General features: G+C 41.4%; 1 protein-coding gene across 1 annotated transcript in view; it reads left to right on the forward strand.

Moving 5' to 3' along the window:
* Positions 1–403: 403 nt before the first annotated feature.
* The window catches only part of LOC149303088 (methylcrotonoyl-CoA carboxylase beta chain, mitochondrial-like), a 30,422-nt gene continuing 12,473 nt past the window's right edge, over positions 404–18,352 (forward strand). Inside the window, exons 1-12 of the mRNA XM_089481861.1 lie at positions 404–532; positions 1,746–1,812; positions 3,262–3,346; positions 3,783–3,884; positions 4,722–4,849; positions 5,758–5,870; positions 8,741–8,854; positions 10,085–10,149; positions 12,594–12,693; positions 13,223–13,318; positions 13,938–14,010; positions 14,980–15,056. Of these exons, the coding sequence (XP_089337987.1) occupies positions 404–532; positions 1,746–1,812; positions 3,262–3,346; positions 3,783–3,884; positions 4,722–4,849; positions 5,758–5,870; positions 8,741–8,854; positions 10,085–10,149; positions 12,594–12,693; positions 13,223–13,318; positions 13,938–14,010; positions 14,980–15,056 (1,149 nt within the window). The remainder of the gene's footprint in view (positions 533–1,745; positions 1,813–3,261; positions 3,347–3,782; positions 3,885–4,721; positions 4,850–5,757; positions 5,871–8,740; positions 8,855–10,084; positions 10,150–12,593; positions 12,694–13,222; positions 13,319–13,937; positions 14,011–14,979; positions 15,057–18,352) is intronic.

Consider the following 18,352-nt stretch of genomic DNA (forward strand, 5'->3'; position numbering starts at 1 on the left):
CCAGTATACAGTGTAACGGCGCCTATTCTATGTGCCCACAAAGAGTATACAGTGTGACTGCTCCTCATTCTAGTCGGGCTACTCTCACAGTGTATTTGTATCCAACTGGAGTGTAACTCTGTGTACTCAAACATTGATAGAATAACATGGCATGATGGGAGTTGTAGTTCACAGTAGCTGTCATTGGTATACAGCACTGCTGATGCCAGATCCTTTCTGGATGCTGTGGTTGGTGCCGGTGGCAGGTGTGTCTCTTCCAATCCAGCCAATTATAGGTCAACCATGTGACAGGGAAGGCGTGTCCTGTTGAGCCACCCTCCGTGCTGTTCGTCCTCCTGGTGACTTGCCCGGTCAGGGACAGGAGGGGTGCAGCTGTGTATTGTGTGACCCCTGTATAACACACATGCTGCACACAATGTGGCCTCGGTGGGCTCTTCTGAGAGGCGCTTCCGTGGGGTCTCTCCGGCGCCTCTACCACGGAGACAAAGTGGCCACTATCGGATCCACTCCTGATAACTCCCCTGTGTATCAGGTAGGCCTGGCTGCTGCTGGCAGGGTCAGCCTGTATCGTTACCGGTGTATGTGTATTCTGTATGAGTATGCAGGGGCATTTACATGTATGTAACACTACACAGTGCGCAGGGCCGAGGGCCTGGCTGCCTCCTCCTGCATTTAGTGGATCTATGGGAAAGCTTGGATGTTGTTTCCCAGATCACACACCTCCTAATCCTTGGCACAATAAAATGCACACACAGCATCATCTAAGCATGATGGGAATTATAGTCCCCAACACTCTGCATTCAGAATGTTACCCTATATAAGTGTAGTTTATCCGGTTGCCGGTTAGATACTTTATTATTTTGGGTCACTGACATATTAACGTGGCAATCATTTAATGCGTAGGCAAAAGCATTGATTGCAATTAATTTAGGGTATTTTGATGATAATGATGGCTGTGCACAGCTCCCTGTATGCGGACGATTGAGTGAGGCATCACCTTGCCTGTGGTCACCTTGTAATAGTTACCATCAGGCAGCAAGAACTAGTTTTCAGTATTAAAGCGTCTGTTCCATCTACTCTGCTGAACCCAACAATTTTATAGCTAAAGGCAGGTGTACAAATGTCTACAAAGTCATTTTTTTCAGGGACTGTCACCTGAAACAAAAGCAGGCAACTTGTTGCTAAAGAAATAGAAAGCACTTCTTAAACATTTTATGTGATTAGCTCTTGCTAAGGGTTCTAATGTTAAAGGGACAGTCCATCCATCATGTACACTTGAATGCAAATGATAGCTGAGTTGCCCTTCAAATGTCCATTTAGCCCCATTTTCAATTGCATGGAGGGATTCTATAGTCACCCCACGTGCATTATTCCCCCCTCCCCCCCAGCTCGTAAGCACGCAGAAGATGTGTTTGGCCCAAACTCATTGTTGTTGTGCAAGAGTTCCATCGGTTCCAAAATTAAATTAACCCCGTATCACATCTTACCGGAAATTTAAAATAGTTCCTTATAACTCAAATATCTATTAAAAGGACCGATCGCAAGTTCCCCTTCTCCCCCATTATACTTTAGTACTCCTGTTACTGTAGTGTGACCTCATTCTCCCTCTGTATTAACCTAATCTGTTTTTTCTCTCCTCTTCTTGCCCCTTTTGCCCTCCCTTATAAAGCTGATCTCCCATACTGCATGGATTTAAAAAGTGTCTTTTTATGAGCTGACTCTGTATTTAAACATTTTTTCAATAGGAGAGTTATGAGAAAATGAAAGAGCTAGTAACAGAGCTCAAGGAGAGAGCGGAGAGAATCCGTCTGGGTAAGTGCTACAGAGACCATATACATGTACTATTTGGATAGGAATGTAACGGGGTTCCTAAAGCAAATTTCACCGGAGAACGGCGAGAATCGGTCGGTTATATAGAATTTCTGATAGAATTCACAGTCGTGAGAACTGATCGATTATTAGATCTTCAAACATAAGAAGGAGCTGCTCATTATATGTACGAGTGACTGATAAATTAATTTATTAGTTTTCATGGAGATAATAAAAGGGACAGCCTAATGTCCCTGATACCTTAGAATAATGCATATTAAAGTAACCCTGACATCTCCGGCCGCTGATTGGCTGCTTCAAGTAGCCAATCAATGGCAAGAAAGTGCTCCCACTGAAATCCCTGGGAGGACTTTATACATGCGCACTGGTGACTTCTGCAAAAGTTGTCAATATCATTCTTAGCAGGTTTTAAATTGCATAAAAAGAATTAGGATTAAGTTTTGTTTGAATGATCATCACCTACCCCCTAATACATAGATGACACGGAATTATAAAAACTTATTTTTTAATGTTTTGAGTCAAATGGTTAATAACATGTAGTCTAGTGTTAATGATGATCCATGTAACAGTCTTATAATCGGTAGCCGGCGGAGTAGTTTAATCCCGTTCTTCTCGCATAAAATAAACATCTACTGCCGAATCAACGACGCTAAGAAATGATATTGTAATTGCGTCTCGTTGCAGCCCAGTAAAAGTATGCAGGGGGATACAGGACTCGGCTATGCATTCAGTAACTGGGTTTGTTTCTTGAGTCACTGTTGATTTCCAAAAAGAATATAACCCAAAAGCGCCAGTAAAAAGCAAGGCGAAAGCACACGAGCATCCACTCCAACACTGAAATCAATCAGAAAAGGGAACACCGGCACTCCATGAAGACAGAAGTAATCAAATAGTATAAAAAATATGATGTAGAAAAAATATATATCCAAAATTATACAAAAATTAAACAAAAAAACCCACAATGAATATCATACCGGCTGCAGCAAAAGAGAGACCGCTTGATACGTTTCGCACCTCGTGTTTTATCAAAAGCATCTCTTTTTCTGCAGCTGGTATATTTTTTTATATTATACGCTTATTTTATTACTTCTGTCTTCATGGAGTTCCTTTTTCTGATTGATTTCCAAAGAGAGGCAACTTTCTTCACAGAGGCCCTTCTCTCTACGACTGCGGTGTTTCCATTGAATTCTGCATCGCTTTGTGACGGTCATCCACGTTGAAGTTGAATGTAACTTAGTTAATGCCCGGTATTGTCTTTTTGAATAGACCCCGTAGTCTTCTGTTTTCAGAAAACATCTATTTATTCTGCATCCAAATGTTGTTTTTTTTTTTTAAACATTTAGAATTTTTCTAACATAAAACCTCCTGCTCCATTTCTTTCAGTTTAGCATTTCATTTGGAGGAGTGAAACAACTTGTGTTACTTTTACAGGTGGAGGAGAGAAAGCCAGAACACTCCATATTTCCAGGGGGAAGCTTTTACCAAGAGAACGAATTGACAGACTCATAGACCCGGGGTATGAATAGTTAATATGAATAATAACATTAAAACTGGTAACATACAAAACAAACCTTAACATTAAATCTGACAACATACCCAACAAACAATAATATGTATGATTATTATTATTTATTGTTTTATATAGCGCCATCAAATTCCGTAGCGCTGTACAATGGGTAGACAGGACATAACAAGTAGTATGTAACATAACAGATTGACTTACAGAGACAACAGGTGAGGAGGGCCCTGCTCAAAAGAGCTCACAATCTATATGCTCATGCACCAACTATAGGGGTGTGGCCTATAATGGGGACAATACGGCATCCAGGCATTTTATTTAACTTTAGTGCATGTGATTTGGGTATATGGGTATATTATTTACTCGCAGTATCTCCCATTTCATGAGATTTAATGTTAACATTTGGAGGTAACGGCTATTGTGTGCTTTTCAGATCTGCGTTCCTGGAGTTTTCTCAGTTTGCCGGGTACCAGTTATATGGTAATGAAGAGGTACCGGCGGGGGGCATCATCTCAGGCATTGGCCGCGTCTCTGGGTAAGTAATACTGGCGCAGATTTGCAGTTACGTGTTCTATATTTATGAATTACTGTTCTGCCTCCTTTGCTGAATTTATATCTTTTATAACCAAATGTAGCATTTTAGAAATGTCATCCCTCTTGCCACACATTTTTTTTAAACGTGTAAAATAAGCCTCATCGATACTTGTCTGCTAGGAACGCTTATCACGCGACACATCAAGGACTGCCATTGAATTTTGCGTGCTCATACCCCCAAACATTTCAGGTGTCCAAATTGTGGCACCTGTGTTGGTGTTGTGGTGCGGGGGGGGGGGGGAATTAGTGGGCAGAGTAAAAGGCATGGCTGCCCTCTGGCCTCACCCAATTAGCCACCAAGTAGGCTATCTGGGAGCTGCAAAGTAGGTCTGCAGAATTTACCTTCCTGGTCTAATCAGTGGAGATCAGATGATCTCTCCAACCGGCCCATTCTCCCCACTGTCTCAAAAAGTGAGAGTATGGCTACCAGAGAATTGAGACTGTCCAGCAAAACCCTGGGCTGTTGGAAGGTATGCATGCTACAGGGTTTATATAATGTTTCATGAAACAGTGTCTTTAACATGATGTCACCTGCTGTCATGTAATGCTTTAAATATGCAGAGTAAGGAAGTCTCATCAATGTGATTTAAATGCAGACAGAAGGGTCAAGGAAACAATGAGTTTCTTACTCTGTGCCTGGACCCTTTTTATATGTCACCGCTGGATGAGCTGGGAACAGGCGTAGCTAATCCACAACAACCCAGGTGATATACAACCCCCAGCATCCTAAACCAAGTGTTGTTTCTTTTCACGTAATCGTTTTGTATTTCCCTTATAGGACAGAATGCCTGATAGTAGCTAATGACGCCACCGTCAAAGGTGGAACGTATTACCCCATCACTGTGAAGAAGCACCTCAGAGCACAAGAAATTGCAATGGAGAATTATTTACCCTGTGTGTACTTAGGTGAGACTATTATTCACATATTCATGTATTAATATTCACTGCAACATATTTAATATACTATAATGTAATAATCAGTGATGGGTGCGGGAGTCTAGGGCTTTTGGACATGATCTCTTATGTTAGAACTGGGTATGTATCATGACATTTCCACTGTTAAAGAAAAATATTTTATGGATCTGTACTGTAAAGGGACCGTTACGAGGGTAGTGGGTTGTTCCCAAACAGCCTTTTGAGTGTTGGTCCTCCAGGGGCCCCCGGATACCTGTAGCCACAGGCCTAACCCAGAATATGCTGCTGGCAGTAATGCATGGAAAACCTTTTAACTGAGCAGGTATGAGCCTATTAAGATTAGTCACTGTTTACAAAGAGGTTTGCTCCGAGGGAGCTTGCTGGAGAGTCTCGCATCTCAGCTCCCCGGTATCTCCAAGCATCATCAAACGCGAACTCCAGTGGGTTTCTCCTGCAGGCAGAACTGAGCTGCTCCTTCATGGAGTCACTGTCTCTCTAAGGGCTAGACCCCATACAATGAGGGGTAGTTCTCAAAACTTCAGAGGTGCCCTTCTTTAGCTGTAATGACTAAATAAAGAACGAGGAGGCTAATGATACATGACGCTTGATTAGAAAGGACAGTCTATGCCTTGGACTGGTGGACTGCTTGTTCAACCATGTTACGAAATCTAAGCCCACCAGCACTGTTGTCCGTTTGGGGAAATTGGATAATTAATGCAGAAACACAAATGGATAACCAGGTTAATGCTGTGCCCTACACATTGCAATATTTGGTAGCCTAGTCTATAGTATAATGATTAATATCATCATCATCATTTTAATAGTAGCAATGTTCTGCATAGTGGCTTATTGCTGGTGAACGTGTAAAATATGTGAAAATACCCTCTTGATTTTTACAGTGGATTCTGGAGGAGCAAATTTGCCTCGTCAGAGCGATGTATTTCCAGATAGGGATCACTTTGGTCGCATTTTCTATAACCAGGCAAGGATGTCTTCTCGGGGAATTTCTCAGGTATGTTATAGTTTTTTTCCGGTTTATTGCCCAATTTTATTCTATATTTTTTTTTTTTTTTTTTTTTTTTTACAATTAATTAATTGCGAGCTATCCTATACTTAATTTTGTTGAAATCTAGTTTTATTAATTGCACTTTATGACAATTAGCATTGCCATTAACAGCCAAGTTAGTGTAATTAGTAATTAGTGTTTTAGCAAGGAAAGTTGCCCAAAATACCAAAATAACTGCCTACAATGGCAGCCTCCTAATCTGCAGATAAAGCAGGTTTATTGGAACCAAACAAAATACCGTATTTGCTCGATTATAAGACGACCCTGATTATAAGACAACCCCCCAAAATCTGAATATTAACTTAGGAAAAAAGAAAAAGCCTGAATATAAGACGACCCTAAAGGAAAAAAATTTTACCAGTAAATGTTAATTCATGTAAACTATTTTTTTTAATAAAAGCTATGATTGAGAAAAATATTTTTTTTGTTTTTATTTCTTGTATTTTCCAGCCTGTCCCCCAGTTACGCACATCTGCCCCCAGGCTTGCCACACCAATATGGCACTGTGGCCCATGATATGCCTTTTAACCCTCTATATGCCACTGTGCCCCATGGTATGCCTTTTGACCCCCTATATGCCACTCTGCCTCCAGAAATGCCTTATACCCCTATATCCCATTCTGGCATTTAGGGGGTTAAAATGCATATTATGGGGCAGAGTGGCATATAGGGAGGTATAAGGCATTTCAGGAGGCAGAGTGGCATTAAGGGAGTTAAAAGGCATTGTATAGAGCACTCTGCCTCCAGAAATGCCTTATACCCCTATATGCCACTCTGGCATTTAGGGGGTTAAAAGGCATATTATGGGGCAGAGTGGCATATAGGGAGGTATAAGGCATTTCAGGAGGCAGAGTGCTCTATTAAATGCCCCCTTAACGCCACTCCAGAAATGCCCTATGCCCCCATTTAACTAACACACACACACACACTCTCTCCCCCCCCCCCCCCCCTCTCCTCTCTCCTCTCTCCCATCTCTCCCCTCTCAGCCCTCTCTTACCGGTGCTTCCAGCCGGGGCAGCGGGTTGACGTCGCCTTCTGCTGCAGCCGGAAGGAGGTGGAGTTGGCAGCGGGGGTTTGTATGCGTCCGTCCCGTATACTTTCCCCGGCTGTCAGAGATCAGAGATCTCTGACAGTCGGGGAAGGTCTACGCGATGGACGCAGACAACCCCCGCTGCTAGCCACACCTCCTTCCGGCTGCAGCGGACGTTGTCTACGCGGATCGCGTAGACGTCAACCCGCTGCCCCGGCAATACAGCAGGAAGCACCGGTAAGTGTGTATGATGGGGGGGGGGGGGGTGAGACAGGAGGATCCAGGTCCCCTGCAGCGGTGCGGGGGATCTGGATCTTAGTCTCCTAATCAGACTCTATTTGAGGTCTGATTAGAAGACGACCCCGATTAGAAGACGAGGGGTATTTTTCAGAGCATTTGCTCTGAAAAAAACCTCGTCTTATAATCGAGCAAATACGGTAATTAATAAAACGTAAATGTAAGGGAATGCATAATAAATCATTTTGTGTATATAGTAGAACTTATACACAGCACAGTACTGCTTGGTAGTAATGGTCCCGAAAATGTACTATGTGTAGTGGTGAGTGATTTATTATACCACAATAATCACTTGTCCCAGCAAGCGAGGATAGTCCCGGGAGCCAATCTGTACATATAATTGATAGGGATGTATCTGATCCAAGGTGAGCAAACTCTATAGTTACATAGATTGGCTCAGACACAGAAGTCACAGGACTGCTTCCTTAACCCTTAACACACTGCTTTATAGATCAAACCTATATCCATGTCACAATATTTATAAGAGTACTGGCCAGTTTATTTCCCTATTCATGGAATCTAAATATATTAATCGTACTCTTCAACCTCCTTTGTTGTTTACATTCTGATTTGCCCATGTTCCATGTTTTATGTGGGATGAATGCCAAGATCATTGAGAGAGAGCATTATGAGCGTAGATCAGCTATCCGTAATGTTGTGGGCACTGAGAAGGAAAAAGGTTAATGCTATGGCTACTCTTTATAAGGTTGCAGGCCATAGTTCCCCTGTCTCATTATATTTCTATGGATTAGAATCTCTACCTGTCCAGCCAAGAGGAAAGGATAGGGTTACGCCATGAGATGTTCTGGAAATAACCCGGAGGGTCTTAATAGGGAGAAAAACGGGTCAGTAATCTTAATAAATATTGTGACGTGTATGTATATTTTGAGAAGTGTTTCAACTACAGTGTGTTAAGGAAGCAGTCACGTGACTTCTTTGTCTGAGCCGTTCTATAAATCACCCATGTAACTATTATGTTTATTCACCTTGAAAATGGCGCTGGTACGCTGAAACCGGTTGGTGTTTGGTGGTTATTTTACTTAAACCAATAATGACTGTTCCACTGTGAAGATCTTGGTGGCGGTTTGACATCCTTTGCGGTTATGGTGAGTTGATTACAGCTTCACACGTTTGATGGTTGAATGTCCATGCATTGGTGTCCTGCTCACTTCACTAAAAGTTGGATTAGAAACATTTGTATCAATGATATATATATATATACATATATACATATTGGCTCCGGGGACTGTCCTCGCTTGCGGTGAGAACTGTGCTATAATAAATATATAATACTCATGTTGTAATGTCATATTACCTTTCCCTTCTGTAACACTTATAAGTATCTGTTGTATATTTACAGTCCATGCGTAGATATTGTTCTGTGGTGTGTAAGCGTTGGTGTATTTTGGGAGATGTCCCCTGGTGCCCAAGCTGAATGTATTAACCTGCATATTCTCATACCCTTTCATTGCAACTGGTTTCCCTGTAGATTGCCGTTGTGATGGGTTCCTGCACTGCTGGGGGAGCGTACATCCCATCCATAGCTGACGAGAGTATCATTGTTAAGAAACAAGGAACCATCTTCCTGGGAGGGCCTCCGCTGGTAAGTAGTGAGCTGGCTTATAGATTTTACCAATGGACTTATCATAGTTACAGAAAACCACTTTGTGTGCGATATATATATATATATATATATATATATATATATAAAAATCTCTAATAAAGAATTAAACATATTTGCCTATCCGCACATTTGATCATAGTCTTTATATTAACACTCGATTGTACATGTTTTATAATTCTGTTCTTGTTTAATGTAAATGTGTGTTGGTAGATATATAGTGATTATAATTTTGGGGCAAATTGTGAGCAGATTCTGCTTTACATCTTAAAAGATGCGGCTACAAAGTGACAAATGGGTCGTTTACAATGGACGTCTTTAAGTAACAATGTCACTAATCTTTTAACGTGTGTTGTGCAGCTTTAGTATATTAGGTACTTGTAACTCTAACTGAGAATCTGTGTCTAATGTGCCCTTCTTTCTGTTTTAAACATCCAGCGTTCCTAACAGGAGATCTCTCTTCACAGAAAATATAGAACTTGCAGGAATAATCCATAGCTGTCTGTTGAATGATAAATGTGTCAGAATCGCATTGATTGTTTGTCTTAATTTTTTTCAAGTGTTAATTAAGCTGTATTTTTTGTTCTTCCTTCTGTGTCCTTTTCCAAAGGACAATGCTCTGGGGATGCTAGCAAGTCATTAGGCCATCTGTATATTGATTTCCACATTTTGGTTCAATTAAGTGTGATGAAAAGAGATTGTCAATGTGGAGAGCGCTAATGACACCTCAAGGAAATTGTTTCTAGCCTGCTTCTATTGTCATCAATAACGTTCCATTAGAGTGTATGCAGTTTTGGAGTTTTTGTGTCCCAAGTGCTTAACTCTAGGCTTTTCTAGTTACTATAAATCATTGCTCATTTGGTTAACAAACCCTGTATCATTGCCTCTGGCATCTAAAGCATGCGTTTCAACTAAATTATTTGGTACAATTCTGATCTTTGAGGAACACCGCTAACAACAAGTCTTTCCAGTGAAATGTTACTGTGCGTTGTTGCGTGTGATCTTTATCTGTTGTAGAATTCAGTGTCCATTCCAACCATCGTTAATTGTTTTAGGCTTATCTGACGTTCTTATCGGGCAAAGTAGGAAAATTGTGGATTTCACCCACTTCTGTAATAAGTCACTTGCTGGTGACGCCTTTTAGGCTGGAACTAAGAATGGAGTCATGAGAATGAAAAATGGTGGCCTCTGAATAGACCATTTGTGTTTCAGGTGAAGGCGGCCACCGGAGAAGAAGTGTCAGCGGAAGAGTTGGGTGGAGCAGATCTGCACTGCAGGTGAAGGAATCCTTGTATAATTTCTATACTAGCTTGTAATATCTTGTTCTGGCTCCTATACGCTTGTCAAGTCCGTCATTGTAACAAATTCTTTCTGTAATACAGTTGGTTGTAAAGGAAGATTATCCGTTGGGTTATGTGGACTGCTAGTCAGTTGGCATCACTAGCAGATTAAATCCTTGACATCAGAGCAAACTTTTTTTTTCTCCATTGTATCGGTGTTAAGGGTCCTGTAGAACCTGGTTATTAAAGCACACATTTTCAATAACATTTTCCATGCCTATAGATGCTCGGATACATACTTGGCACTTAACACGTCTCCAGGTAAAAATCATGGCCCTGCAAAATATGCTATTCACATCTCTTATTATTTGCAGAGGTAGCCATATACGCTCAGTGCTACATTTTATACGTTAAATAATGTCATAAATTTGTCTGAAGGTAAACGTTATTCTAATCTATAGATTTCAAAATATGTAAATTGACAAAATGTGATACTTTTCCTTTTTGTGTCCACGTCTGATAAGGTAAAGCTGATCTTTATGTTACAAAAATACAAATATTTATTCTATTAGCTCAAGAGGCTAGGAAGGTCTTTAACTTTTTTTATTGGGCCGACATAGAAGAAGGAAAAAAAAAAAGATTCAAAGTTACTAAAGTTTCATTTGTGATCCTTTTGGAAGCTTGTGAAGCACATATTAGCAAACCCAAGTAATGAAATAGAAAAGTAACTTTATCATCTAAAATTTGGTAATACTGATTTGTCATTTACCGTATTTGCTCGATTATAAGACGACCCTGATTATAAGACGACCCCCCAAAATCTGAATATTAACTTAGGAAAAAAAGAAAAAGCCTGAATATAAGACGACCCTAAAGGAAAAAAGTTTTACCAGTAAATGCTAATTCATGTAAACTATTTTTTTTAATAAAAGCTATGATTGAGAAAAATATTTTTTTTGTTTTTATTTCTTGTATTTTCCAACCTGTCCCCCAGTTACGCACATCTGCCCCCAGGCTTGCCACTCCAATATGGCACTGTGGCCCATGATATGCCTTTTAACCCTCTATATGCCACTGTGCCCCATGGTATGCCTTTTGACCCCCTATGTGCCACTCTGCCTCCAGAAATGCCTTATACCCCTATATGCCACTCTGCCTCCAGAAATGCCTTATACCCCTATATCCCATTCTGGCATTTAGGGGGTTAAAATGCATATTATGGGGCAGAGTGGCATATAGGGAGGTATAAGGCATTTCAGGAGGCAGAGTGGCATTAAGGGAGTTAAAAGGCATTGTATAGAGCACTCTGCCTCCAGAAATGCCTTATACCCCTATATGCCACTCTGGCATTTAGGGGGTTAAAATGCATATTATGGGGCAGAGTGGCATATAGGTGTATAAGGCATTTCAGGAGGCAGAGTGCTCTATTAAATGCCCCCTTAACGCCACTCCAGAAATGCCCTATGCCCCCATTTAACACACACACACCCTATACCCCCATTTAACTAACACACACACACTCTCCCCTCCCCTCCCCTCTCAGCCCTCTCTTACCGGTGCTTCCAGCCGGGGCAGCGGGTTGACGTCGCCTTCTGCTGCAGCCGGAAGGAGGTGGAGTTGGCAGCGGGGGTTTGTCTGCGTCCGTCGCGTATACTTTCCCCGGCTGTCAGAGATCAGAGTTCCCCGCACCGGTGCGGGGAACTCTGATCTCTGACAGTCGGGGAAGGTTTGCGCGACGGACGCAGACAACCCCCGCTGCTAGCCACACCTCCTTCCGGCTGCAGCGGACGTTGTCTACGCGGATCGCGTAGACGTCAACCCGCTGCCCCGGCAATACAGCAGGAAGCACCGGTAAGTGTGTGTATGATGGGGGGGGGGGGTGAGACAGGAGGATCCAGGTCCCCTGCAGCGGTGCGGGGGATCTGGATCTTAGTCTCCTAATCAGACTCTATTTGAGGTCTGATTAGAAGACGACCCCGATTAGAAGACGAGGGGTATTTTTCAGAGCATTTGCTCTGAAAAAAACCTCGTCTTATAATCGAGCAAATACGGTACTTAAGATTAAGTTAAAGTTTATTAAGACATTTGTCATAAGACTTATTAATTGCTTTATATTAGTTTTCATAAAATGGTTATTTTAATAACCAAACAACCCCAGGAAACCTGGTATTTATGAAATACAAACATTTTCAGTTTCCGCTGTGTTTCGCATTTGGCATTAATTCTTGTTCAGAAAGGCTTAAAAGACATGTTCTATTAGTTGCTATGGTATCTGCACTAGAATTGCTTTTTACACATAACCCTCATTGCTTCCTATGTTTGTATAATACTGGGTTGAAATTAGGGCAGCACGTGTTCTAGTTATCTGTTTTCTATTTCTTTTTTTTTTCTTTTTTTAACTTTTTTATGTAATGGTGTTTCTGGTTTTATATTTTAATCAGGAAGTCTGGTGTAACCGATCACTATGCTTTAGACGACAGTCATGCACTCCATCTAGCTCGGAAAGCCGTGAGAAACTTAAACTACAAGAAGAAATTAGATGTAAGTAGTTTGTGCCTCTAGTATTGTCTTGTTTCCCATTTTAGCTTTTCCGTTTATTGTCTTTACATTAACACAACACTCGAATGTACATGTTTTATAATTCTGTTATTGTTAAATGTAAACCTGTAAATGTGTGTTGGTAGATATATAGTAATTATTATAATTTTGGGGCAATAGTATGAGCAAATTTTGCTTTACATCTCAAAAGATGTGGATACAAAGTGACAAATGGGTCCTTAACGATGGACATCTTTAAGTAACAATGTCACTAATCTTTTAACGTGTATTTTGCAGCTTTAGTATATTAGGTACTTGTAACTCTAACTGAGAATCTGTGTCTAATGTGCACTCCTTTCTTTATGTGCTACTTTCTGTTTTAAAGTGGATAACTATTTAAACAAAGATCTTTTAATATCTTTAAATGCGTTTGCTCTCTGAATTATTTTACTGACCTGTATACAAAAGGTTGTCATTAGAAGAATATTTCATTGGTCAACCAGTAACTTTATTGTTTGCTGCATTTTTGTAGGTGACTATAGAAGAGCCTGAAGATCCTCTTTTTCCCGCTGATGAATTATATGGAATAGTTGGTGCCAACTTAAAAAAATCCTTTGATGTCCGAGAAGTAAGTGGGTGTTTCATGTAATTTCCTCTGTTGACCCATAAACATTTAACAAGAAAAACAAAAACTAGATTATTAAAAAAACATCTGCGCTTAGACCAGTTTGAGAATTAGCATTTTGCTGCCTCTTTTCATTTTGATGGGCACAGTTAAAGTTTTATAAAGTTGGCTCCACTGTGAGTGAAGATAGGTTGTCATACCGGGTTGTGACCAGGTTATGGGCTGCTCCCCGGAACCCTTTATTGTGAGACCATTGTGTCGTATGAATACAGTCATGCATCTGAATATAGTAAATATAGTCCATTCTTCACAACACACATTAGTCCATTAGTTTTTGCCAATGCCCATTTTAGGCCCAGTAGGCAAGCATTGCTGACTGAGAACTGGATTCCCGTCCTGCTTGTATTACATCAACACATCCAGAGGTCTTTCTACAACAGCGATGGGTAATCCCAGGCAAGCAACTCTGATCTACACTTAATATAAACATAGAATCTGATGGCAGATAAGAACTATTTGGCCCATCTAGTCTGCCCGTTTTTTCTTCTGTAAAGAAGTAAACCTAAATTGTAACCTTAATCTGATTTAATTATATTAAGGATTTATTTTTCTTATATTTTAGGTTATTGCTCGGATTGTTGATGGAAGCAAGTTTGATGAATTCAGAGCATTATATGGAGATACGTTAGTAACAGGTAAAAAATAATAAAATACCAATTTACACACTAGTTTACATTGTAGGAGTTAAAGTAGTATGAAACCTATAGTAGGCATCGCAATCTGTGAGTGCTGGTACTACTATTAAGATCGGTCTATATTATTTTATTTTTTTGTTGAAGTAACAGTGAAACAAACTGTATGTTAATCCAGTGATAGGTAAGGATAGAACTGATGTAAGACATGTTATGAATAATACAGACACAGAAAGGTAACTTTAGATAATAGTTGGTGTCGGCATGGAACAAGATTTAATCCGAAAGATCACACAGTGTTAACCATTTTATATCATGGTTAACAATTCTTGAATAAACCCTTTAGTACCCTTAGTATTGAAGGCATTCAATGTCTTCATTTATTGGTCATCATACTCATTAAAGCGTGTTTTAGGAGTCCTGAAGACTCCTGGCATTCTTGGAGAATTTGATCTAAGATTCTGTGATTATACTTATGTCCATGTGATGGTGAATAACTTTCCTCCAAAGCTGAGCGGTTGGTTAATACTCCTTCCTCATAATCATTGTACTCTTGTGAGGGACAAATGCCACAGCTGATGAGTTTTAAGTTCCCTGGATCAAGGCCACCTATTCCCAATCCATTCTTATGTCTAGATATTGTTTTGATGCCCTTGTTGCACCAAATATCTTTAAGTGATGATATGATCAACCAAATAGTATTTCAGAGCCTTCCTACTATTGCGGTTCATCTTGGTACTACACTTATTGTAGGCACCTGAGAAATTAGAAACATATCTGAAGAATGTCTTGAATTTACTTTTATATGTTTGTTGTGAGGGTTAGTTGCATTAGAATAGGTATATACATGAAAGAACGCTACTTGGCTTCCCTTACAATTTGTATAAAATTATTTCTGTACTACCAATAATGTGTTTTAATTATAGCAGTCCTTTACTTGTGTCCCAACTTATTTTTTTTTCATTTCTTAAGGATTTTCACGAATATTTGGAATTCCTGTAGGAATAATTGGGAACAATGGTGTTCTTTTCTCAGAATCTGCAAAAAAGGTAAACCTCCCTCAATACATTGTGTGCTTTAGAACAAGCTAAAGGTTTACGTGATGAATCTGCAGCACTATCTTTCAAGATACTAACCACTACCTCATCAGTCAGTCGGGTTCTGTTTTTTAATTAAGCTTTTCTTGTCTATATTGAACTAAAACTTAATGAAGATCTTTTAATTAATGATTTTTTTCTGCATTTCCGATCTATGAAATGTATGACTGCATCCTTAATTGTAACAATATAGTATAAAGAATTGTAATGTAACTGAAGAGTAGCCTTTTTTGGATTATGTTGTAATATAAACTTTTGATGTATCCTCAACTGTGCTAGACACATTTTGATCTTGTCTTATATTTAGGATAGCCTTATTCTTATCCCCAGGCGTGTTTACTTACTGCATTAAATAACACACAACACAAATAACACTGACTGATATAGACCTTATGGAGATTTAAGGTGTATATTTATGAATTTCCGTTGCTTTGGGTTGGGGGGTCCTTCCTGTTGCCATGGCACATTTAAGCTGTACAGAGACCCTTGAGACATTGCAATTTGTCAAAATGGATTCTTAGAGGAAAAGTAGATTGTGACAAAAAAAACAACACTAAATGCATTATTGACTAGAGCGCGCCGCTATCCTCTTACTGTGGCACTCCACGCAGCGTCTGTAATGACCAGCTGCACCCTTTATTCAGCCGCGGACTTTGGAATAGCCATTTTATCTTTTGCTGTATATTCTGCGTTACCCCATTTTTCTAAAATTGAAATTCTTCTTACCACTTTCATTTATTACACACTTGGCCTTTAAAAAGTGAAAGCCTTGAAGAGCTTGCTAGAGCAGCGGACCAGACCGGACCTGAAATGAATCCAAACAAGTCTGCGGAAGGAATCATCAAGTGAAGAGTCATGTAAGCTTCCATGAACTCAAATATCCTGTCTTCAGATGCAACGGCAAACTCGGGAGCAAAGAATTATTTTCTATTCGCATCTGATATATCCAAGCACCCTCAGTTTACATTACATCTGAAGAATGAATCTTTTGATGTCTTGGAATCTTATGCTGTGACTGTAGAACCTTCCAGATACTGATGTTCCTGACAATATCCAACTAGTCTTAAGGTTACTAACAAATTTAGTAATTTGCATCTTGCCCCAGTTACCAATATAACATGGTAGCTAAACAGCTAAGTATTTGCAGCAGTATAACTCTCAAGAGTGTGAGATTAGTTAGACTTTTCTTTATAATGTGGAGAGGAGACCACAACTCCTATATAATGCCCGGGATTTCATGTGTTGACGATTGAATGTTTCTTATTGCTCTACATCTCTACTATATACGCTACCATCCAAAGTTAGGGATTAATCTAGCCTTGCTGCAGTATTAATCTAAATTTTATTAAAGACAGGAGGCGAGTATTTTGCATTAACCTTCTTTACTGTTAACCTCCAGCAGCAAAACAGTTAACAGAAATAACAAAAACAACCAATAGGAACACAGCAACAAGTCTATAAAAGTCTGCACATCTTGGCACTCCTCCTCTTTCTTTGTGCAGAAGCTGAACCGACAGTCAGAAACAGCCCAGAAGAACTCAGGAACTCAAGAACCACTCTGAAATGGACCACAACAGCGTCAACACCTCAGACGACCGGAGGACATCCTGGAAAGACAAAGAACCGTGACAGTACCATGCAACCATACGCCTAAGCAGGACAGAAGGAAAACAGCAGGTACAGGAATGAGAAACAATAACCCAGCAACAATCCCCCCACAACAAAACCCCCAATAAAGAAGGGAGGGAAAATACTCGCCTCCTGTCTTTAATAAAATTTAGCACCAAGGCTAGATTAATCCCTAATTTTATAGCAAGACAGGAGGCTTCGTATTTTGCAGTTTTAAAGCCCCGAAACCAACGCCAAAGCAGCGTGAGCCGGGGTCCGAAAATAAAAAGTTCGAAAAGTAGATTCCCTGGACCAATCCGCCGCTGATAAGAGGTCCGTCAGGGAACAGCCCGCGGAGAAAGCCGCGGACCGAGTGCACTCCAAAGGAACCATCAATACCGGCTGAAAGGAGAATCCAACGAATCCACCTGGAGAGAGTGGGAACAGAGACAGGCCGAAAAGGACGCACGTAGGAGATGAAAAGTGGCCCAGAGGAGGAAGACCGAAACGGAGCTGATCTGGCCAAATAAGCCTGAACACAGCGAGCCACGGTCGGGAAAATAAGGATAACAGACAGAAGTAGAACCGGATTTAGTCCTACGAAAAACAGAGACCGAGACCCCCTCAGGAGAAAAAGTAAACGAGGATACATCAAAAGCACGCACGTCAGACACCCGACGGAAAGAGACCAGGCACAACAGAAGAACAGTCTTGGCGGAAAGCTGGCGAAAGGACAAACTGTCGTTGTCCGGCCAACCCTCCAAAAAAAAAAAGCACCCGGGAGACATCCCAAAAGGACTCATAACGAGGTCTAGGGGGTCTAGAAAGACGAACACCTCGGAGCAGACGACAGACCGCCGGATCCTTACTGACACCCAAGCCCTGAACCGGAACGTGAGCCGCCGAGATGGCCGAACGAAACAAGTTAATAGTGCGGTAAGACCGACCCAGGGAGAAAAGGTGGGCCAAAAAATTAAGAACCGCCGTCACAGGAGCCGTAAGGGGATCAAGGTGTCGAACCAGACACCAGCGACTCCAGGCATGCCAAGCCTGGAGGTAGGACCGTCTGGTGCCCGGAGCCCAGGATCCCCAGAGCAGATCTCTAGCCGACTCCGATAAGCCCGGCACATGCCAGGATCCCCGGAAACCAACCAGGCCACGAGAATCAACCGATCCTGGAGGATGAGAGGGTGAGGGTTCCCCTCCGGATCCCGAAGCAGATCCCAGGTCGTGGAAAGGATCAGGGGATCCGCGCACGACAACTCCAGAAGCAGAGGGAACCACGGCTGAGTCCTCCAGAGGGGCGCTATCAGGAGGATAGAAACGCCCTGACGACTGACAGAGTGGAGAGTCCGAAGAATCATGTTGAACGGGGGAAAAGCGTAAGCTCCCCGGTGTGGCCACGGCTGGAGAAAGGCATCCACCGCCGAGGATAACGGATCCGGGAGCCAACTGAAGAACGCGTCCGTCTGACGATTCGCCCTGGACGCGAACAGATCCAGATGTAGAGGGCCGCGACAAAGGTGGAGAGCGCGGAATACACTCGGTAAGAGGTGCCAGTCGCTGGCGTCTCTCCAATGCCGGGAAAACCAGTTGGCCACGAGGTTCTCCTTGCCCGGCAGATACTCCGCGCAAATGGA

Source organism: Sceloporus occidentalis, unplaced genomic scaffold, assembly GCF_023333645.1.
Source record: "Sceloporus occidentalis isolate IW3139 unplaced genomic scaffold, rSceOcc1.0.p SCAF_16, whole genome shotgun sequence".
Classification (NCBI taxonomy): domain Eukaryota; kingdom Metazoa; phylum Chordata; class Lepidosauria; order Squamata; family Phrynosomatidae; genus Sceloporus; species Sceloporus occidentalis.